The following is a 23727-nucleotide window of genomic DNA, read 5'->3' as shown; positions in this document are numbered from 1 at the left end:
TCTTTTTCTTCCCTTCCATGTTCAGCAATTGTCTCCTGTAGATATGTCCCGGCCCAAACTTTTCTTCACACTTGTAACATAGCCCCATGAGTCTCCTTTGCTCCATAGTAGTAGATCGTTGAGGATTGGGATTGGTCCTAAGCCCTCCTATTGTCCCTCCAGTCACTAAGGCTCTGGAATTTCCTCCCAAGGTATGATTATTGGGTGGTAGGGGCCTCATCAGTGTCCAGTTCTTCTTGTAGATGGCTTCCAATGTTAACTCTTGATGTCTCGCCTTCTTTGCAGCTTGTCTAACTGTGATGGGCATTATCATTTTAACCATTGATCTTAATTCATCTTTGAGGCCGCTAATAAAGCTACACACAAAGTATTGGTATGTTAATGTAGGCTGCGCATTCCACATTAGTGCCCCTAATTCTTCAAACCTCTCTTGATACCTAGTCACTGATCTCTCTTGTTTAAGCTTATTGAACTCTTCTACTATATCTGCCATCTTTCTTTCGCCAAATCTTACACATAATTCTTCAGCAAAATCTATCCACCTCACATTCATTCCCCTTGATCTAAACCAGCCTTGAAACCAAGCGTCTACCGTATCATTTAGATAAGCGGTAGCTAGATTGATCCTCTAATTCTCCACTACCCCATAAAACTAGAAGGATCTCTCACATCTATGGATCCACCACCTTGGTTTGGATCCTTCAAAGAGAGGGATCTCTAATCTCGGCATTGGGCCTTGATTGAATCTAAGGGAATTAGCTTCTCTTGCCTGATCTCCTGTCTCCTCGTAGGATAAATTTCCTGCTTCAGAGGTGCCATGGTGTATGTTATTTGCAGACGACATAGTGTTGGTGGATGAAACAAAAGAAGGAGTGAACACTAAGCTTGAGTTGTGGAGAAACAATTTAGAATCTAAGCGATTTAAATTAAATAGAAAGAAAACAAAATATATGGAATGTAAATTTAGTAAGAATGCAAGAGTGGAAGATGTTATAATAAAATTGGAAGACCAAATCTTACAAAGAAAAGACCATTTTCGATATTTGGGATCAGTGATTCAAAAAGATGGAGAAATTCAGGAGGATGTCGCACATAGAATTAAGGTAGGTTGGCTAAAATGGAGAAATGCATCGGGGGAATTATGTGATGATAAAATCCTATTAAAATTGAAAGGAAAATTCTATAGGACAACTACAAGACCAGTCTTGTTGTATGGTTCAGAATGTTGGGCAGTTAAATACCAGCATGAGCAAAAGACGAGTGTAGCGGAGATAAGGATGTTAAGATGGATGTGCGGCCATACAAAAAAGGATAAAATTAGAAATGAAGTCATTCGTAATAAGGTAGGAGTAGTGCCAATCGAGGAGAAGATGAGAGAGACTAGACAAAAATGGTTTGGTCATGTGAGAAGGAGTCCAAGAGACGCTCCTGTGAGGAGAGTTGATGAAATGGAACAATTAGTCAAAAAAAGAGGTAGAAGCAGACCCAAGAATACTTTAGGAGAGACATTAAAGTTTGATATGAAGTGTATGGACCTAAATGAAAATATGATAAAAGACATAAATACATGGAAGTCTAGAATTCATGTAGCCGACCCCACATAGTGGGATAAAGGTTGGATATGTTATTGTTGTTGTATTGATTTCTTGTGGCCTCAAGAAGATGCTTGCTCTCGCCATTCCTTGCTCATAACCCATTCTGGGAGGGAATTTCGATGGCAATCGGAATTGAGGCAATGACGACAGCATGTTGAACATGCTGTTGATTCTCTGTCCGAATTGCTCCATGTTTTCCCAGTTCCTTGCTAATTCTCGTTGTACTCTTTCTCGGGAAGCTGCTATATCTTCGCGCAGCTCTTCTCAGATTGCCCTTATTTCTTCTCTACTCTAGGCCACAGCCTCCTGCATCTGATTCATTCCGAATCCATCGCTTCCATCCTATTCTCCAGTTGTTTCATCCTAGTGCCTTCCGCCATTCGAAATTCCTTCTGGCCCGATACAATTAATCAATCACGCACCTTCCTACACCGGAATCTCGGCCAAGGATGACCGGCTCTGATACCAAAATGTCAAGTCTCGGATGTAAGACTTGAGAGAACTGAATTTTAGAAGGATCGAGAGAGAGTTAGAGACAAAATTGGGAGGAAAAATGAGAGAATTGAGAGGGAAGAGAGAAAGAGTTTAAGAGGGAAAGATCTTCTCATTCAACATATAAATCCCATCCTCAAGTAATCGGCCTTTTCACGGTTCATATTGTAACTGTGGGAAGAAGCTTCTAGCTCCCGCTACAAGTGACCCATGTGGGTTGCGGTTATTATAACAGAAATTGCAAAAAATTTACAAAACTACCACTGGGTCATCACAGTTATTCTAGCCAAACATTCGCTCACATTTCCTCACCCACCATCTGGGATTACTCCCATCAAACAAGGGAATATCTAATTTAGGCATAGGAAACCCCGGTTGATTGAATGCAACTCATCCCTCCTGCCTATGATCCACTTTGGATCCTTTTCTTCTCTTGGGGCAACCTCAATTTCAGAGGGCCCGACGTTCCCATTCCTCATGCCATGACTGGTTAGAACCAACTCCGTCCTTTCTCTCGGGGGAAAATCAGGTGTGTGAACATTACCATAAAATTCTGCAGTTGATCCCGAATTTTCTAATCCCATCCAATCTCCTCTCCAAGCTTCCTAGAGAGGTGTCAATCTTCCGATTCATTGCCATGATCACTTCATGGTTTTGATTGGATCCAATCTCCAGCAATTCCACTCGAGATTGCAAATTGGTAATCGTTGAATGGAACTGCTACACCTGCGACTCCTGATTCTTCATTCGAGTCACTTCTGCCATCGCTTCACCTACTGAATTCCTTTGGCCCGAGCCTTGCTCTAATACTAAATTGTCAGATCTTGAGGGATCTGACAGTAACTCTCGAGAATTCGTGAAGAATTCTAGAGAATTAAGGGAGATTTGGTAGAGTTCAGAGAAAGAGGGAGAGAGAATTGAGAGGGGGAGAGAGAGAAATGAGGGAGAATTCCATAGTGAATTTCAGTTCAAATTTTAGCATGCCTCATTAAAAGTAATCGGGTCCTTTATATAGGGGATTCTGTAGCCATAGCTCCTGCCAAAAGGAAGCTTTATTTAGAGTTGTACCCCCTTCTAGAAATAACTACCCAACTCTCTAACCATTACACGTGAAGGCCATGCCACTTGCATGGTACATTCCCCCTCTAGGTGCTTATACCGTGACAATCTAAGGAGGGAATCTCTGTCAACCAACGTAAATATGTCCTAGATTTACCCAATGAAACAAGAATGCTTAGGTATAAGATATTTGAAACTCTCGTCAACCTAACTTGAAGTTGCAACTTGTTGAGGCAAAAGATGTGGTAGAAAGGGAGAAATACCAAAGACTTGTGGGCAAACTCATCTATTTATTTTACACTCGACCTGATATAGCATTTGCAGTAAGTGTAGTAAGCCAATTTATGCACTCACCAAGTTCATAGCACTTTGATGTTACGTACAGAATTCTAAAGTACCTAAAGGGAGCAACTGGAAAAGGTTTGCTCTTCAAAAAACGAGGGCATCTTCACATAGAGGTTTATACAGACGCAAACTAGGCAGATAATGTTACTGATAGAAGATCTATGTTGGGTTATTGCACCTTCATGGGAGATAATCTTGTCACTTGGAGGAGTAAGAAACAAAACGTGGTGGCCAAAAGTAGTGCTGAAATTGAATTTCATTCAGTAGCCCACGACATTTGTGAGGTTATGTGGATAAAGAGGTTACTAGAAGACTTAAAAGGTCTCCACTTCCTTATCGGCTAAGATTTACTGTGATAATAAAGTTGTGATTTTCATTGTCCACAATCTGGTACTCTATGATATGACTAAGCATGTAGAGGTGGATAAACACTTTATTAAGAATAAAATTGATAATAGAATAATTTGTATGGCGTATATTTCAACAGTTTATCAATTCACCGACGTTCTTACAAAGGGGTTACATAAAAATTAGTTTGAAAAATTAGTAAGCAAGCTTGCCATGGAAGATATCTTCAAGCCAGCTTGAGGGGGAGGGGGAGTGTGGAAATGGAAAGGGGCTAATTACCCTCTTTGACTAATGGGAATTATCTTCAATTTGTGTAATTGATACCCCAAATCACTTCCTTGATTGATAAGAGTATACTGTAGGAATATTATGTATATTCTTCTTTCTTTTTTTTTTCTTTCCTATTATGTTATACTCTTCCTTTATAAGAAAAAAAGGAATCAGTGTCTTTGATATACAGAAAATAGAGAACTTTATTTCTCCATCACCCTTTGTTTATAGATAGAGAGAATGATTCTCCTTGAAAAGTCTTTAGGAAGGATTTTAGCTTACTAATTTCTTCTGCATTTAATTCTCCTAGATCATAAGAGATAGTAGAGTCAACTTTTCAACTGGTTCCTCATATTCTTTAGTTGTAAGATACACCTTTGCTTGACTCTTAGACTACATATTTTTAAATCCTCCCATTTTTGTTCAAAACAACCTCTTTTCCATGCAATTTAAAGCATGTCTCCCTCGTTTGCTTTGGCTTCTTACAATAGGAACACCATAAGCTGTTGTGTTTGCCTCAAGATAGATGATAGGAGATTAGTGCAAGCTTTGAAGATTTATCGGCTGGATTTATTTTAGGCAGTTAAGAATTTTATTTTCCAAAGTGTAATTGTTGTATCTTTTGAGGTCTAACTGTAATATCCCGTATTTGATTAGTTATATGGGGGTTCTGCCTCTTCTATAAATAAGAGGGTAAGGCGGCAGTCTAGAGAGATCCAATATCCTTTTAAGCTCTTGGTTGCTATTGTGAGTACATGTTGTTCTAGAGAAAGTAAGGCTTGTGTATGAGTTCTTGGGCTTTCTTGAAGTGAATGAGAGATTGTACTTGAGCGATAGGATTGTATGAGAGCTTGAGTTTTGTATTGATCAATTTCTACTGAATAAAGGTTGCTCGATGGAGGGTATTGGACTGCTGGATGTAGAGCCAATTCAATTGGCTTGAACTAGGATAAAAGGTTGTGTCTCATGTGGTTTGATGTTTCTTTCTTGTTCTGTTTATGCTTCTATTTCTGTTCTTTATTATTTGGTGTGTTGTGGTTTGTTGGCTGGTGAGTTGAGAGTGTGTTGAGTGGTGTTTGATTAGTTTTTGGGTGTGTTTAAAGGCTACTAGTGCTCCCAATTTATAACGTAAGCCCTTCTTGTTCTGCTTAGAGGAGAACATATCTCTACCTTGCTGTGATTTAGTCCATGCTCCCTCCACCTTATTAGATACCATAGTTGACCCTTCCAGGCTTCCCGTCTATGTTCCTCACTACGACTATGAAATACACCTTATTCAAAGATGACATTTTTTTCCCTGCTAAGAATCTGTGGTCTTATTTGATCATACTCAGGATTAAGCCCAATCAAGAATTCTATTATTCTATCTATTTCCATCATGGAGGTTAGAATAACAACATCTTTGCTACACACCATTTTAATGTCTTGATAATGGTCTAATTCAAGTCAAAAACCATTCATCCTATTGTAGTAATCAGTTACTGACAAAGACCCTTGTTTTATGCTATTGATTTTTGTTTTTATTTGATAGACAATTGATGCATCTTGCACCTTAGAATAAGTTTTCTTAACTGTCTCCCAAATGTCCTTAGCTGTAGATAATAACATATAGTTCATGCTTACCTCGGGTAGCATTGAACTTGAAAGTCATGACATCAACATTGAATCTTCTACATCCCAAGCAACAAACGCAGGATCTGAGGCCTTGGGTACTAGACCAGTAAGGTGAGCAATCTTCCCTCGACCTTTCATAAACGTTCTCATCAATTGAGACCATTGAAGGTAATTCCCACCATCTAGGCAGTGTGAATGGTGCATTCTTGGCAGCTCACCAGCAGGGGTACCACTGTTTGGTTGTTCCATTGGCATAGTTTCTCTCATTGAGATGGGAGATGGGAGAAGCTATTTCAGAAATTTCGAACATTATGCGGGACTACAACAAAAAATAGTGTGTGTGTGTGTGGGGGGGGGGGGGGGGGGAGAATAATTGTGGCAATGAAGACTCACAACAAATAAATCAAGAGAATAGGTTATGGCTCTGATATTATGTAGAAAAATAGATCAAAAGATGTAGGAGGAACAGAAAACGCCGTATTTCTCACTATTGGACAAAAAGTTACAACCCCTATTAATGGGGAAGAAGAATACAACATAGGAAAGATAAACAATAAGGAAAGGTAGGCTGTACTCTATACAAAAGTCAAAGATACAGAAAACTAGAATAGGAAATATCTAAATCTGAATAATTTCTTTCTAAACATTGTAGATAAGATCTGTGCGAAATTAGGAAGACATTATAATCCAATCCTCTTCATATTCTCATGAATCAGTCAACACCGACTCTGATACCAAAATGCCACACCTGCAAGTTGAGGGTTGGGCAATTTGGGAATTTTGGTAGAATTCAAGAAGAAAGAATAGAAGTTGAGGAAGGAACAGGTAGAACGAGAGAGAGAAGAAACAAGAGGGAGAGAGTAAAGAGAATGAGGAGAATTCTGTTATTGCCAAAAGCTGATCCTGATTCTCTACAATAGCCTTCTTAAAGGCCACTCCTTTCAGCTTGATATTTAACAGTCAGCTGAAGGACTTGTAACCGTTTCCAACAATTCAACTGTCTACAACCGCCTATCACCTCTTAACTTCCTCTTTGTTACAATTGGTTACAAGATTTCCCCCCAAAATGTCTAGTCTACCCCTGGGTCATAACAGTCTTTTGTTTTCCTGGAGGCAAAGCTACCCATGGTTTTTGGCTAGGGACAATTTGGGCTTAGTTTCCTTTTTCTGTTTTGTGTTATATAAGGTGACAAATCAATAAGGAGTTGTCGCTAAGGTTTTGAGCATTCTGTTTGTTGTTCAAAGTGGTATATTTTATCTACTAAATATTCTTGGTTGGACTCCTTTTCTGTTTGTTCTCTTTTGTATAGTTAATGAATGATCTCTTGATTTCTGGTTTTGGGTAGCACAAACTTCTGGTTGTTTATTGCTTCTTTTTAGCATAGGCCTTTTTTTCTTTGACCACGTGCATAGGCATTATTTGATATGTACAGAATTGTTTATTAAAAAAAAAAAAGCACTGTAAAATGTCTTGCTGTGTTGATAAAGCATTTAATATAGCTTCTAGTTTAAGTGAACTTAATTCGTTTCTATTTTATCATATGGCTGAATATTTGAAACTTGTCGTATAGTACATGTTCACTTGTGATAGATTACCCAAACATAGAGCGCCACCACCCCACCCCCCCCCCCCCCCCCCCAAAAAAAAAAAAAATAATAATAATAATAATAATAATAAATAAATAAATAAATTCTTGTCTTACAATAGCAGTGCATGTCTGAATATGAAGTGTGCTGTGCATTACATGATTTTGACAATTATGGAGTCATTTTTATTCCCTTTTTGCTTGAATGAGTAAAAGATTATAGTTATGCCATCATCATCCTTCATTTAGTTTCTTACTGTAATCAGCTAACCTTTTTTGTGATTATTTGTCTCATCCACAGAACCTGATTCTTTGACTGACTTGTTTTCGATACAAATGTCACTGTGTAGGTTCTTGAATTATTGAAGACTATGGTTGTTAGAGAACCACAACAGCTTGATGCTTGCTCCAACAAAAATTACCCAACGGGGCTTTTGCAACTGAATGCAATGCGCCTGTCAGATATATTATCAGATGACTCAAACTTTCGATCATTTATCACTATATACTTTGTAAGCCTTTTGTCAGTTCATCTAGCTTGTTGTTAGTCTCTATGTATGCTTGGCATAATTCCCTTTTTCTAGCTTCTTTTATGTTACTGTAGTTCTATGCAAGGATGCCTTCGTTGTCATAGAGCCATGGCAAATGCAAATTCACTAGAGAATCAATTCAATTATGCCATTACTTGTTAAAAGTTGTGCCAGGATGATGAGATTTTATTACATCTTATATTAATGGTTAATATGTATGCATTATAGATTCTGCACAATAGTGGGGTTTCTGATGAGTACTTGTGTATCTCTTCAGACAGAAGTTCTGGCTGCAATATTTTCACTCCCACATCAAGAATTCTTGTCTAGATGGTGTGCATCAGACCTTCCAATTTGGGAAGAAGATGCTACTCTTGAGTATGACTCATTTGTGGCAGCTGGATGTATTTTAGATTTAATTTCAACGTCCGATTTGAGTGTAATGAATACTGGATCCAACTTCACTCCTAGTAACATGCCAAGGGCTTCCTATGCACATCAGAGAGCATCATTGTTGGTCAAAATAATGGCAAATCTCCATTGTTTTGTTCCAGAAATCTGTAAAGGTCAGTGCTTTTATCAACACATTTTCAATGTAAATAGCAGCTATCTTCAGTTTCATATTAAAGTTTTATTGATTATTAAGCATAATATGGTGTGAATCCACAGAGGAGGAGGATTTATTCCTTAACAAGTTTCTTGAGTGCTTACGAGCTGAGCTACCTAAGTTATCAGCTTGTGATTCTGAGAAAGCTGGCACTGTTAGCAAGAACTTACGTAAATCTCAGTATCTTGTGTTCACTGTTCAAAATTAATATATTGTTATTTAATTTTTATTTTTTGCATCCCTGATAACTGACTTGGATGTGTAGGTTCCTTGTTGAGTCATGCGGAGTCTCTGACTCCTCCTTTTCTAAATGAGGATGATGTACATCTTTTAAGGTGATTCAAAGCTAAATTCTGCAATCATCCATCTCTTCTGTTTATGTTTGGATATTTTATTTTGAGCTGCTTGACAATGTCATGATGATTTCTGGTCTGGCCTTCTGATGATTGACCAAGCTTTTGTTGCACACCATGATACAAACTGCCTAAACCATTATGTTTACTTTCTTGTCACAGCTCCATATTCTAATTATCATACTCTGTAAGTGTCTAATAGTGCGTTGATGTAAAGGGCCAGCAATATACAACTTGAGATCTCTTTTTTTACATGGGAAGTTTGCTTGAAGTAGAAATCATTTCCGAACTCACTTCAGTGTAGATGTCTCTCATTTGACTTATTGCTGTTTAAGTCATTCTACATTATCATATGAGTAGAATGGATTGAAGGATGAAGTTTGTTTTTGTGAGACTCCGGGTCTGACAAGGGGAATTCTCCTTTGGATGGAGAAGAATTATGGAGATTTTGGGAGGGAATTGAGAGTGAGGGAGAGAATGAGAGAAGAATCGAGAGAGAAAAGAGAGAAGGTAAGCAAGAAAGTGAATTCAACTTGTATTCATTGATGATCTTCCTGTGAGCGGGATCAGATTTATATACTGATCCTCTACTGGTAATCGGCGCTCAAATTCAAAATAAGCATAACCGCCTACTACTAGTTTATTACAGTAAGGTCGCTGCAACTTATGCAACATACAATTATACCCCCCTTACCCTTATACTTGTGGGCACATGACAGTTTACCTCTTCTATCAGCTATGATTTAGAAGTTTCCAGAGAATGTATTTGAGGGAGCTCTGTGAACTACTATTACTCTGTGTTGTATATAATTTCATGGGAAAATTTAGTTGAGGCACTTGCATGGTTCTACGTGACTGGGCAGTTGTATTTTTCCTTAATGTTTTGAATTTTATTCCCTAAAATGATTGATAAGGCCCTTGGGATGTCAAATTCAAGTCTTCATGGCACTTGAGCCTCAACAGCTTTTACAGTGTTAACATCTGCTTCTGGCTCTCTGCATACAGCTTTTAGCAATTATTAAAGAATCTTTTACAAGGAGTTAATTGTCTACCATAATATTCATGGTGTATAATCAATGTCTTATATGTCTAAGCTATTAGCCAGTATTTTTTTGGGTAACTTGTCTTTCACTTCTCATGCACTTGATTTGTTGATTCTGTTACAGATGTATTCAGTTTGTCTTGGACATTGTTCTGGCATAGTTAACATAGAGATGAGCCTTAAAGAAATTCTTAAAATTTCTGATACAGGGTGTTTATTATGCGATTAGAATCGCTGGTCAGTCCAGCTGAATTTGAAGTTAATCAAGTTCAGGTAAATCTTTCATCTTTAATATATTGTTAACTTATTTTACTTTGTGGAATGTGTTTTCACTTCTACTTATTAATAGTCATGCTGAAATTGTCATTTTCTGCCAACTCAATGTGATCAAAATGTGCTGCCCGAGGAAATTAGGAAAGCAAATTTGAGGGATCGATATGTGGGGATAAGTTATCAAAACTCAGTATCAGTGAACATCTTCAGGTGAATCTGGAATTTCACTTTGTTTTACTTTAATAAAATTATCTAGCTGGATATCACTAAAATTTTAGTCAAGTAAACTTTACTGGAACGTTCATTACTATGTTTACAAAGGTCAAGTAATTCACGACAGGACCTAATGGTGGTTGCAAAATTTGAACTTAGGTGACTTGTATTTGGGACCAAAGGATGTATTTTTGTCATAAAATTAAAGCAGAATTGATCTTCAATGTTAAAATATGTATAAAATCTGTGAATTCTCAAATTGGCTCTCTAGTCTCTACCAGTCTGCTGATCTTCAATGTTTTCTTTTCCTTTCTTTCTCCTGTTTTCTCATGGTGTTAGATTTTTTTCTCTTTTTTTTTTTTTGGTGGTATAAGTCATCTGAAAAGTTGTGTTTGATTCCCTTTAAGGAGGCTCAAAGTGCTGGTCGATGCTCTTCGCCCCTTTTAGATAAAGTTGGTCCTGATCGTACCAACAGAAGTGGGAACCTGAAAGAGGGCATGTCAGAGAACTCGGCTTTCCAGGAAGAGGACCAATACTATGTCAGGAGCAACTGCATAGATCAAACTGTTGTGAAACCAGATAAGGGGGAAGAGAAAGCCAAATCTGGCAGGGACACTGCAAATTTAAGGGAGACTGAGAGGGATAATCAGAATGTTGAAACAAGTGGCTCAGATTCAAGCTCTACTCGAGGAAAGAATGTTGTTAATCAAAGGCAAAATGTTGAGTTTCAAGAGTCGAGTGAGCAAATCAAAGAAAGTGGGTTTGGAGGACTTAGAGAGGAAGAGAAGGTTGAAACTATTCAATTTGAAGAGAAGCAGAGAAGAAAAAGAAAGCGCACCATAATGAATGATAAACAGATTTCCCTGATTGAGAGGGCCCTCTCGGTTGAACCTGACATGCAACGCAATGCTGCTTCAATACTATTATGGGCAGAAAATTTAAGTTCCCATGTATGTAATGAGCAAGTGTTCTCATTTTGAAGTTTGGTTCTATATTCTTATGAACATAAGACAATTATGCTTCCTATGATGTGCCTATTTTCTTTTCCAGGGTTCAGAGGTTACTGCTTCTCAACTAAAAAATTGGTAATAAAGCCTCACCTTTCATGTTATACATGCTGTAGTTCTCCAACTTTTTCTTCTGCTAATTTATTTGCTGGTGTATTAGTTCCTGAAAAGGCAAGGGAAAAATTAAACGCCCAATTTAAAATTAACAGGTTGATTTTTCTTTTCTTTCTTTTCCCTCTATCACCTGTCATCCTATTAATCATTGACAATAAAATGGAAAATCGCCAATGATTTGACTGAAATGCTGTTCACTGGAGCACCCCCAATGCTTTAACTGAAATATTATTCACGCTTAAATTTTGTAGCTTCTATTTGTTTGGGTGGCAATGCACCTCATGACATCCCAAATACCTTTTTATTGCTTCCATGACTGAGCTCACCAAACCAAATGTGTGGGATGATTTTCATATTGTAGCAACACAGCCTTGACCCTCGCTTCAGTTCTGGTCATTTCACTTCTGGAGAATCTTCATTGAATTGTGAAATGAGCTGAGTCCAAACTGCTCTTGTATGGCCTTGTCTGCATTCTTGCTATTGTGGACCTCCTCTATCCAGTGTGATTGCAGACCTTTGGTTTGAGAACCCTTTCTTTTTGTTGCCCAACAATCACAAAGTCTTGGTTGCAAGACTTCCTTCTGGAATGTAATACTTGGAAGTCATTGGGAGTGTTCTTGCATCTACTTTTATTCCTTCACACCTCATGACAATTTTATCGTTGGAACCAGAGCTATTTTTTTAATTTTTTTGAACTCATAAGTGCAATTTAAACCCTCATCTTCTTGCCCTGGTCTTCAGTGGATTAGGCTACCATTGGTGAAGGAGTTTTTTGTTTGCTTGGGGTTGGCACCCTTCCCGTTTGGTTCTAAGAAGAGATTGGTTGGTCATCCCTTTCTTTGTGATATGGCGCATTTGGTGGGAAAGGAATTCCGGGGCCTTCAAGGATGAGCACCATTCAGTTCTTTTTATTAGGGGCTGTATTTTGTTATTTTTTTTGTTTTCTGTGTTGTAGTTCTGCTCAATTTTCCCTGTTATCATTTTCTTGATAAGGTTCTTGTGCACTCTTAGCTCTTTTTTAGCTGCTTGATGCTTTTTGTGTAGGCCCATCCCTTTTAACATTGTATCTTTCATCATTATCTATCCCAAAAAATATCCAGTTTCTGCTGGAGATTTAAGCCTTACTGACATAAACTTCTGTACCGTGTTAAATGAGGTCATTGAAAAGGTATTGCCTCATGGTGCCTTGTTTGTTTGCTCTAAAAGTAGACTATTAGCATGACTGTAGATGTGATTTGGAACTGGGAAGGAATCTTTTTGGTCCATTTTAGGAAATGATTTTTCCTCCTCCCTCTATGAGCCAAAATGTTGGGCAATTAAGTATCAACATATACAGAATATGACATAACTAAGATAAAGATGCTGCAGTGGATGTGCAGCCATAAAAAAAGGACAAAATTAGGAATGAGAATATTTGTAATAAGGTTGGAGTATGCCTACTAAAGATAAGATGTATGAGACACAATTAATAAGGTTTGGACGTGAGAAAAACGATCAATAGATGTGCCCATGACGTGGGTAGATAGAATGAAAAAAATGTGTAGCAAAAGAGCTAAAGGAATACCAAAGAGAACTTGATGGAAAACCTTCGACATGACATGGAATATAATGGCTTTACAGAAGATATAACTGTGGATAGATATACTTGACGAGTAAGAATCCATGTAATCCCATGCCATTTGGAAAACCCTTCCACACAACATGGAATATGATGGCTTTATAGAAGATATGACCATGATTAGAGATGATTGAAGAGTAAGAACCCATGTAGCCCACCCTGCCAGTTGGGAATAAGGCTTGTGATCATAATGAGGTGTAGCTTGTTATTTGGACATCTTTAGTAGGTGCCCACCATTACCTGCATTTTCTGACTACTCTATTCTTAGCGGAGACATCATCTTCTTTCATTCTAAATGGAACTGGTGTGGATTGATTTTTCCTAAATGGGTTTTTGGTAAATATTTTTGCTTTTTTGTTTTTGGCTTTTGATTTATGGAAAAGAGGTGCTGAGCCGTGTTTCTGCATCTGTAGTTCTTTTTTTCAGTGTGAAGTAAGGTCATGAAGTACCATTGTCCCCAATGAAGGATGTGTAGTGAACCTCACAACACAATTTCAAGGCGAAAACAACCCAACCTTAGAGGATAGGCAATCTATAAGTAGAGAAATACTATCATGACCTGAAAAGTTAGGTACCAGCCAGTACACCATCTGCACATAGACATGACCTAACTAAGATATCCCACATCTAAGGGGATAGGGATTAGAAGAAACAAGTTACAGATTGTGCCCACTGTCATCTTTCATTAGCACAATACTCTTAACTTATGATCTGAAAGAGTAAGGATAGAAGAAAAGGAGAATTTTTCACATCCCATTAAATTGAGAAGTTTACCATGCCATGCTACATATACTTGGGAGTTCCTGCTTCCATCTTTTTGCATATTTCTTTCTTATCTGTTTAGTTTTTGGGTTAGAAAAGCATTACTATTTGATCAATATTTTTGTTCTTTGCTAGTTTTCACAAATTATGATGTAGGAGAAACTAGAGTTTTTAATTGTTATTGATCATACCTACCATTGTTGCCTTTGCCACATTGCTGAATGTCAGACTGCTTCCTCTCATCCTCTTGTCAGACTATGAATTGTGTTTGGAAGGTGCTGTAAATATATCCATAATTGTAATTTGTAGAACCATTGAAAAGTTGTTGGTTGGCAACATTGTTAATTCCATATTTTATCTCATCATAATTTGAGATTTTACTATAAGCTGCTTCTGTGATGGCTATTGGTTTATCTTAATATTTATTTAGGCATTAAGATTTTCCTTTTCCTGTTCTCTTGCTCTCTGACAGGCTGAATAATCGAAAAGCCAGGCTAGCCCGAGCAGCTAAGGATGCTCGTGTGCCATCTGAAGAAAACAATGCTTTTCCTGACAAACAGGGGGGCTCAGGAATTGCTTCTCACTATGACTCGGCTGAGAGCCCTGCTGAGGATGTTTACATGTCATCCAGTACAAGAGGGACTCACCCGAACAGAATTGGAGAAAGCCCTTCCAAGATTGGTAGTAGGGAAAAATCAGAGACCGGGCTTGCAGAATTTGTTGACATTGCGTCTGCAGGATTTGTTCATTGCGCACCTGGTCAGCACGTTGTGCTAGTAGATGGTCAACGAGAAGAAATTGGCAAGGGAAAGGTGCATCAGGTGCAAGGCAGATGGTTTGGGCGTAACTTGGAGGAATCAAATGCGTGTGTTGTGGATGTTATTGAGCTTAAGGCTGAGAGATGGACGAGTCTTCCACACCCGGGTGAAGCCACGGGCACCTCATTTGACGAAGCTGAACAGAAACTTGGCTCAATGAGAGTGTTGTGGGATTCCAACAAACTTTTCATGCTGCCCCCTCGGTGAATACATACCATCACACATCTCTTTCTTAGAAGACTAAGGTAAGAGCTTTCCCCTACCTGCAGACGAGTCGCATATTTGATATTTGTACCAGAGTACAGGCCTTAGTCGTAAGGTTTTTTTTTTTTTTTTTTTAACTTTTCTCCTATTTTCACTTTTGATACTAATATGTTATTTCCTCTCTTTCTTCAGCATTCTTTCCATCTCTGCTCCCTTTTCAAAATAGCAACTAAAATGATGTCAACAGACCCGAGATTGAACATGCTGCTTGCCTTCTACTTTTTTTTTTTTGTCATACATCAGATCAGTCTATAATCGCCCACTGATTTCTGCAGACTGAAGCTATGGCTGCGGGAGTGAGGAGGTCCACTGGGTTGAGCCTTTCTGGGAAAATTTCAAGAGGGTTTCCACCAAGCAAAGCGGCCAATCTTCATTACTTTTAGCACATGATGGTGGATAAGAGGCTCATTTCTAGCAGCAATGCTAGAAAATGAAGACCCGACTCGACTTGGCATCCCGACTGCTAATACATTTGGTGGAGTGATGAGGAATCGCGTGGATCATGTATAGCAAAATTTTTATCCGAATTATATACTGTACTGCGTGCCTCACCAGGGGCGACCTTCGGGTTTTCTATCTCTCTAAATGTATACATTTGATGCTTATATATCTGTCACTCTTTTTTCTTTTGTTTGGAAAAGAATGGGGGCGGGGAAGGATTTTAGCAGAATTTACATCTCCAGTTTGGTTGATTGTGGGATTTGTTTCTATTACTTTTTAAGTGGAATCCAATTGTTGTAGTTTTGTTTTGTCGTAAGTGCCGGAGTAAGCGTTGTCTCTTGGGTGTGCGCCATCGAAGAAAAGTCCTGTCACTAGGAATGATAATAAATTGGACATGCACTAGTTATCTTCTCATTTTCATCAAGCAACAGATCTATTTGACAACCAATCAATTGCAGTACTTCCTGCGCTAAAACCATGTCAACAACCAATCAATTGAAAGCTAAGCTATTAAGGAAAAATGAAAGTGAGTTACTGAAGGTCCACCCGAACAACAGAAGAATTGCAACAACATGCCATTGTAAGCCAAAGCCCGAGTAGCCCTTCCAATTTAACATGTTCTCTGAACAAGATTCATTACAAATTTCTACTCCCAGGAAATTTGAGAGATAAAAAGTAATGAACAATGCAATTGAAAGGAGATGTTGCTATGTGGGGTTATCACTTACAGCAGCGTGTTGATATCTTGGTGGTGGACACCCCAGGTGCAAGCGTCCACTCCCACTGACCATTCCTATGCATATGCAGCCCATTCCTATGTACACAAACAATCAAGACATGGATCCTATGCTGCAATGAATAATCCTCAATATAAAATACAAATATAGTACTAAAAAAATTAATCAATTAAAGGTTAGGGAAAAAATTATGTTTTGGGAAACATCAAAATGGATTTAAAGAGACTTTGTTTGTGTGTGTGTGTTTGATGCTGTGTCTTGCGCTTATCATTTGAAGAAAGGGGGCCCTAACAAGGCACAAACCAAGCTGGCCTAGATGAAAGGAAAAACGGACTCCAAGAGACATCCAATTTACACAACATCCCAGCACAGACAACAAACAAATTAAGCATAGGATATAGCCATTCTACTTTTCAATGTTTTTCCTTTTATTTGGTAGCATCATTTGCAGACAAATCAGTTAATCTCTCTGCTATACATTTGAACATAGAATCCAAAAAACCTAGAATCATTTTCTTTCCACAACAGAGGAATTAAGCCATTTATCAAACTAGATCATACCGCACCAGGGGAGTCCCTTCCTCCCCACAGCAAAAGCATGCCACCTGAGCGTGCACTGGCTGTTGCATGCCCATAAGTAATGAAGAATAAGCAACATTTGGTGCTTAAGAATGGGGAAATTCGTAACGTTTCATTGAGAGGTAAAATGCTAATCTAAGACATGAAAGAAGCCCCATTTCAGTACAAATAACAAATTGAGCAATGCAGGCTTGATAAAACTTACAAGCCTCAACAAATAGCAGTTAACTGACGAAACTTGCACATACTCAACTGCATGAAGTATGGCTCAACAAATACCACCAGTAAGAAAGAGGAAGTTGAAAGGGGACTATAATACAACAGCAGGGAATGGAAAACAGTGGAAAAGGCAGCTCTACGCAGTGCCAAGATAGTAAGAAGTTTGAAATCTTACTAAAAGCCCTCTCCATAACTTGCAAGTTTTGCAGGGACACCTGCATATGGATAGGATGTTGACAATTAAGAAATGTTGCAGGGTAGCATCCAGAGATGCTACTTAACTTAGACACAAGCCGTCTGCCATAGACAGAAAACTGGACTTGGACAAAGAAATGACGAATGAGACTAGCTGATGAAGGACAGGGTTTGCCATTGTCTCAAGATTGTATCTGAAAAGCAGCAATTAACTGCAAGAAAGGAAGAACGGAGAAAAACAAGAAGAAACAGACAATTTTTGGTTTTGTTTTTGTCAAGATTGTACCCTTGAAGCAGCAATTACTTGCAAAAAAGAACAGGATCGTTGCGAAAAGAACACATTATTTTGGAAACCAGGCGGAGCCTATTTCAAATAACAACAGTATGATAACCATATTAATAAGACAGCTAATTTGACATATTTGGAGATTGATTTCTTCCCTCAATGATGCCCCAGAATAACACTCTTAACATGTTACTTTTAAAAATACCATAACAATAATGTGGCTTCAAAATTATCTTATTTCAGAAAACAAGATTCACTCTGGAATTCTATTTTCAGCAATTCAGAACCGCATTTGTGAAAGAAGGTCAATAATGAATATAAAAGACAAGTTCTGAGATGATGAGGAGACAAGAACTTCAGCAATCACCAAAGCATAGCTTACAATGTAGAAAAGCATTAAACTCACATTCTAGCATATGGTCTATCACCTTCTGGATTTAACCTCTGCCACACATATGGCTTCTGAGAATATCCAGGACCCTAGCATTTGACAACACTCTTTTACCTTCAAAAAAATATTAAATGTTATTTTTCATAATTAATTATGAAAAGGCACATATATGTATTTTTGGCAGAAGAATCTTGTGCAATCACTCAAGGCAGTGCGGATGGAAGTGAGAAAAGAGAAAGGCACAAGAGGTGAAATCAATCCAAACTGAGATAAACCTGTGCCAGCTTGAGCTTGGCTAGACACATCTTCCATAGCCTTTGAGTGATACGCTAGATTATTTTCAACATGTTCAAGCTCCACTCGGCTTCTGAATGAGTTGTCCATGCTTGGCTCGTTTGACTCAATCATGATATATGCCATGTTGAATTTCCAGGAGAAATTGGGGTAACTGTACTTGCATGTTTAGTTCTTCAGACTAAGTGTCACATCAGTACTACAAAGCTAATTGCTTTAAAGTTGTAACTTACAAGGTTTAAGTTAATTTTTTTATAGAGAGAAATTCATAAATAACCTAAAAGAAATTTAAAAAATTGTTTTTAACCACTTTCTAGTAAAAAAACATTTTTGACAAATCAAACAAACTAATTGCACTCTATACCCACTTTTATATGAAATGCTTAAAATACCCTTAATGAGATTTTAAATTAGAAAACTCACATTGTCCTTATCTTCATTTACTAAAATATCCTTATTTCTTTCATATTGTCTTTCTCTTCTCTCTCATCTTTCAACGTTCACGGTACTCTCTTTCTCTCCATTATCAAACCATCCAAACTCAATCATTCATTATACATTCAATTTTTTTGCTTGTTGGGTCATTTAACAATCTTCATCAATCACAACGATCTCATTGAAATCTCATTAAACAAAATTATTTCTCTCTAACAAACAATTTCACTGACTGAATCTCTAAGGGTTGACACATTACTCATAAAGGCTGTGTAGTATATTTATGGTTGTAAATAAAATAAATTTTGATAAATATTATTCCAGATCTATACTAATTTTCATGAAAAAATAATTTTTCAAAATTGCACAACGTCATCGGGTTAACCCGGGCCGGATTTTGTGGGGCCATGAAACCTGATTTTTTAATAAAAATAGTTTTTTTTTTTCTGGCAATCGGAATTTTCAATGTTAGCCAATAAAAAATAATGTATTTTTACATTTTTTGACTTGATTAAATTTATAATTCACAAAAAATAACAATGGAATGGTAATAAAACACAACCAATACATAATTAAGTGTTCTAACTACTAACAACATTGGATTAAATTGATGTAATGATTACAAAATTTATCCAAAAATAAAAGTATAATTTTTAAACAATAATTTATTTTTGGGACTATTGAATAACTTGGAAAACTCCGATGGCCAAGAAAAGAAAAAAAGGATAAAAATAACCATTTTAATAAAAAAAAAATCGGCTTTGTGGGGCCACAAAACCCGGCCCGGGTTTTATGGGCTCGGGTTTTGTGGGGCCACAAAATCTGATTTTTTAATAAAAATCATTTTTTGATCTTTTTTTTTTTTTTTTGGCCATGGGATATTTCAAAGTTACCTAATAAAAAATGATGTATTTTTACATTTTTTGGCTTAATTGAATTTATAATTCACAATAAATAACAATGGGATGATAATAAAACACAATCAATACATGATTAAGTGTTCTAATTACTAACAATATTGGATTAAATTGATATAATGATTATAAAATTTACCCAAAAATACAAGTATAATTTTTAAACAATAATTTTTTTTTGGTACTATTGGATAACTTGGAAAAATACCATGGCCAAGAAAAGAAAAAAATATCAAAATAACCATTTTAATAAAGAAAATCGGGCTTTGTGGGGCCATGAAACCTAATTTTTTAATAAAAATCATTTTTTGATATTTTTTTTTTTAGCCATGGCATATTACAAAGTTACCCAATAAAAAATAATGAATTTCTACCTTTTTTGACTTGATTAAATTTATAATTCACAAAAAATAACAATGGAATGATAATAAAACACAACCTGATGTTCTACCCTTGTGCTTAGTTTTGATGATGAAAAACATATGTTATTAAATCCCTAAGTCATGAATCAAGGTGGTGGTTTTCAACAAAAATCAATTTCAAGTGCATTGTTAAAATGAAAACCAAAAAGATTTATGATTTTCTATTTTAGTTAGAGATTTGCAAAGTCAAGTTTTTAGTCTTAAAAGAATCTCCTAAAATGATTTTCAAATTAGCTTTGAAGTCGTTGGTTAACATAGAGCTAAAATTGTTCTAAGGCAAAAGACCAACTTGAACATAAATGTGTTTGATGAAAATTCAATCTTAAGTATGAAAAATCATTTATGTTAATCTCATTCTTCAGAATAAGCTTTCATATTTTGAAATATGCATGAAAGGTTTTGGTTTGAAACTTAATCGTATGAAAAATCCTTTAATTCATGCATCATGTCTTGAAACTCGTTTTGATAACGCTTCAATATTTTTCTAAGTCTGGAAGCCTAGCACCTTATAAGGAGACATATATGAAAATGGTTTCTTTTTAGAAAATTAACTCCCGGTAATTCAATAACTAACATTCATTAGTGATAAAATGATTTTTAACGAATTTTTCAAGAAATAAAAAGTGTATATCTTGGAGGTGATAAAATCGCAAAATCCTAAGTTCCTATTAAAATCCAAATTCTACTTTTTTATTCTTATGGATTTTGATTTTTTAGATATTTTTATTGAATCCAAATGGGGGGTATTTTCTTATTTACATTTATGTATTAAAGTAAATGGAAGGTAAAATATAAATTAAACAAAATGAGGACATTTACTTTATCTGTCGACTGTGTGCTTCAATCTGTCGACTATGCATAAGGATAGTCGACTATGCTTCTTCAATCTGTCGACTATATCTTGCATCTATCGACTATTTTTGTGTCTGTCGACTATTATGAAAGGATAGTCGACTATGCTATTTCATCTGTCGACTATTTTTGTTCTGTAAATTCAAAATTTTCTTCATATTTTTGCAATAGTCGACTATGCATATGTATCTGTCGACTATGGGATTTTTGTGTTATAAGATAGTCGACTATGCTTTTCTGTCTGTCGACTATGGCTAGTTTTATTTGATAAAATAGTCGACTAACCTATTTGATCTGTCGACTATGTGTTTCACAGAAAGCTTCCAACGGCTAGTTTTTCAACTCCAACGATCACAAACGGCTACATTTCTCTTCAATCTTTTGGGAAGCCTATAAATACAAGTCATGGATGATCAAGAGAAGACTAATTGACGAGAACGAGTTGATCTAAAGAGTTAAAATCATTTTTACTCGAAGCTTACAATCTTTGCGCTTTCACTGTTGTATTTTCTATCCAAGGCTTTGTTGTTCTATTATTGTAAATTTATTATTAAGCCTTGTTTTCATTGTGAGAGAACTTGTAACTAAGAGTGTTAACTCTTAGCTTCTCTCTTTCATTTATATCGTTCTTATTTTCTTAGCTTTGTGCTAGAAGACTTGCTCGTTGAAGCAAGTGGCTGTAATTCCTAGCTAGGTGCTAGAGGGCTTGCTTGTATAAGCAAGAGGTTGTAATTCCTAGTCTTGGACTAGAGGACCTACTTGGTTTAAGTAGGGGGTTTTAGTGGATGGTTTGAAAAATCCTTAGTGAGGAGCTAAGGTAGTGGATTAGGCTTGGATTAAGCCGAACCACTATAAATCCTTTGTGTTCTTCTCTTGTGCTTGTGATTTTATTTCATTTATTATTTCAAGCAATTCAATAATCCTCACTTGCATCGAATTTTCCATCAAAAGGATTTCAAAGTTCTGTCAAAGATTTTTAAAATATCCAATTCACCCCCCCTCTTGGTGTGTGCCATAGAACCTACCCGTTCTAACACAACCAATACATAATTAAGTGTTCTAACTACTAACAATATCGGATTAAATTGATATAATGATTATAAAATTCATCCAAACATAAAAGTATAATTTTTAAACAATAATTTATTTTTGGGACTATTGAATAACTTGAAAAAATCCCATGGCCAAGAAAAGAAAAGAAAAGGATAAAAATAACCATTTTAATAAAAAAAATCGGGTTTTGTGGGGCCACAAAACCCAGCCCGAGTTTTGTGGGGCCATGAAACCTGATTTTTTAATAAAAATGGATTTTTTTTTTTTTTGAGCCATGAGATTTTTCAAAGTTACCCAATAAAGAATAATGTATTTTTATATTTTTTGACTTGATTAAATTTATAATTCACAAGAAATAACAATAGAATGATAATAAAACATAACCAATACATAATTAAGTATTCTAACTACTAACAATATTGGATTAAATTGATGTAATGATTATAAAATTTATCTAAAAATAAAAGTATAATTTTTAAACAATAATTTATTTTTGGGACTATTGAATAACTTGGAAAAATCCCATGACTAAGAAAAGAAAAAAAAAGATAAAAATAACCATTTTAATAAAACAAATCGGGCTTTGTGGGGCCACAAAACCCGGCCTGGGTTTTGTGGGCCCGGGTTTTGTGGGAACATGAAACCTGATTTTTTAATAAAAATAGATTTTTTGATCTTTTTTTTTTGTGGGCCATCGAATTTTTCAAAGTTACCCAATAAAGAGTAATGTATTTTATATTTTTTGACTTGATTAAATTTATAATTCACAAGAAATAACAATGGAATGATAATAAAACACAACCAATACATGATTAAGTGTTCTAACTACTAACAATATTGTATTAAATTGATGTAATGATTATAAAATTTATTTAAAAATAAAAGTATAATTTTTAAACAATAATTTATTTTTGGGCCTATTGAATAACTTGGAAAAATCTCATGGCCAAGAAAAGAAAAAAAAGGATAAAAATAACTATTTTAATAAAAAAAATCGGGCTTTGTGGGCCCGGGTTTTGTGGGGCCATGATTCCTGATTTTTTAATAAAAATAGATTTTTTGATCTTTTTTTTTTTTCTTGGGCCATGGGATTTTTCAAACTTACCCAATAAAAAATAATGTATTTTTACCTTTTTTTTACTTGATTAAATTTATAATTCACAAGAAATAACAATGGAATGATAATAAAACACAACCTATACTTGATTAAGTGTTCTAACTACTAACAATATCGGATTAAATTGATGTAATGATTATAAAATTTATCCAAAAATAAAAGTATAATTTTTAAACAATAATTTATTTTTGGGACTATTGAATAACTTGGAAAAATCCCATGGCCAAGAAAAGAAAAAAAAAGGATAAAAATAACCATTTTAATAAAAAAAAATCGGGCTTTGCGGGGCCACAAAACCCGGCCCGAGTTTTGTGGGCCCGGGTTTTGTGGGGCCATGAAACCTGATTTTTTAATAAAAATGGATTTTTTTTCTTTTTTTTTTTGGGTCATGAGATTTTTCAAAGTTACCCAATAAAGAATAATGTATTTTTATATTTTTTGACTTGATTAAATTTATAATTCACAAGAATTAACAATGGAATGATAATAAAACACAACCAATACATGATTAAGTGTTCTAACTACTAACAATATTGGATTAAATTGATATAATGATTATAAAATTTATCTAAAAATAAAAGTATAATTTTTAAACAATAATTTATTTTTGGGACTATTGAATAAGTTGAAAAAATCCCATGGACAAGAAAAGAAAAAAAAGGATAAAAATAACCATTTTAATAAAATAAATCGGGCTTTGTAGGGACACAAAACCTGGCCTGGGTTTTGTGGGCCCGGGTTTTGTGGTGACATGAAACCTGATTTTTTAATAAAAATAGATTTTTTGATCTTTTTTTTTTTTTGGGCCATCGGATTTTTCAAAGTTACCCAATAAAGAGTAATGTATTTTACATTTTTTGACTTGATTAAATTTATAATTCA

General features: G+C 35.8%; 1 protein-coding gene across 7 annotated transcripts in view; it reads left to right on the top strand.

Moving 5' to 3' along the window:
- The window catches only part of LOC127814233 (nodulin homeobox), a 36784-nt gene extending 21117 nt beyond the window's left edge, over positions 1-15667 (top strand). For 4 of the 7 annotated variants that reach the window (XM_052355601.1, XM_052355602.1, XM_052355600.1 and 1 more), the window contains 10 exons: positions 7660-7821; positions 8117-8405; positions 8509-8616; positions 8712-8781; positions 10051-10114; positions 10256-10324; positions 10735-11277; positions 11378-11412; positions 14301-14891; positions 15186-15667. In XM_052355601.1, the coding sequence (XP_052211561.1) occupies positions 7660-7821; positions 8117-8405; positions 8509-8616; positions 8712-8781; positions 10051-10114; positions 10256-10324; positions 10735-11277; positions 11378-11412; positions 14301-14853 (1893 nt within the window). In that variant the 3' untranslated portion in view covers positions 14854-14891; positions 15186-15667. The remainder of the gene's footprint in view (positions 1-7659; positions 7822-8116; positions 8406-8508; positions 8617-8711; positions 8782-10050; positions 10115-10255; positions 10325-10734; positions 11278-11377; positions 11413-14300; positions 14892-15185) is intronic. The other 3 variants (XM_052355603.1, XM_052355605.1, XM_052355604.1) reach the window with 3 other exon arrangements.
- The last annotated feature ends 8060 nt before the right edge of the window (positions 15668-23727 follow it).

This window comes from Diospyros lotus, chromosome 12 (genome assembly GCF_014633365.1).
Source record: "Diospyros lotus cultivar Yz01 chromosome 12, ASM1463336v1, whole genome shotgun sequence".
NCBI classification, from domain to species: Eukaryota; Viridiplantae; Streptophyta; class Magnoliopsida; order Ericales; family Ebenaceae; genus Diospyros; species Diospyros lotus.
Note: the sequence above shows the minus strand (reverse complement) of the source record. Positions and strands in the feature narration are given on the sequence as shown.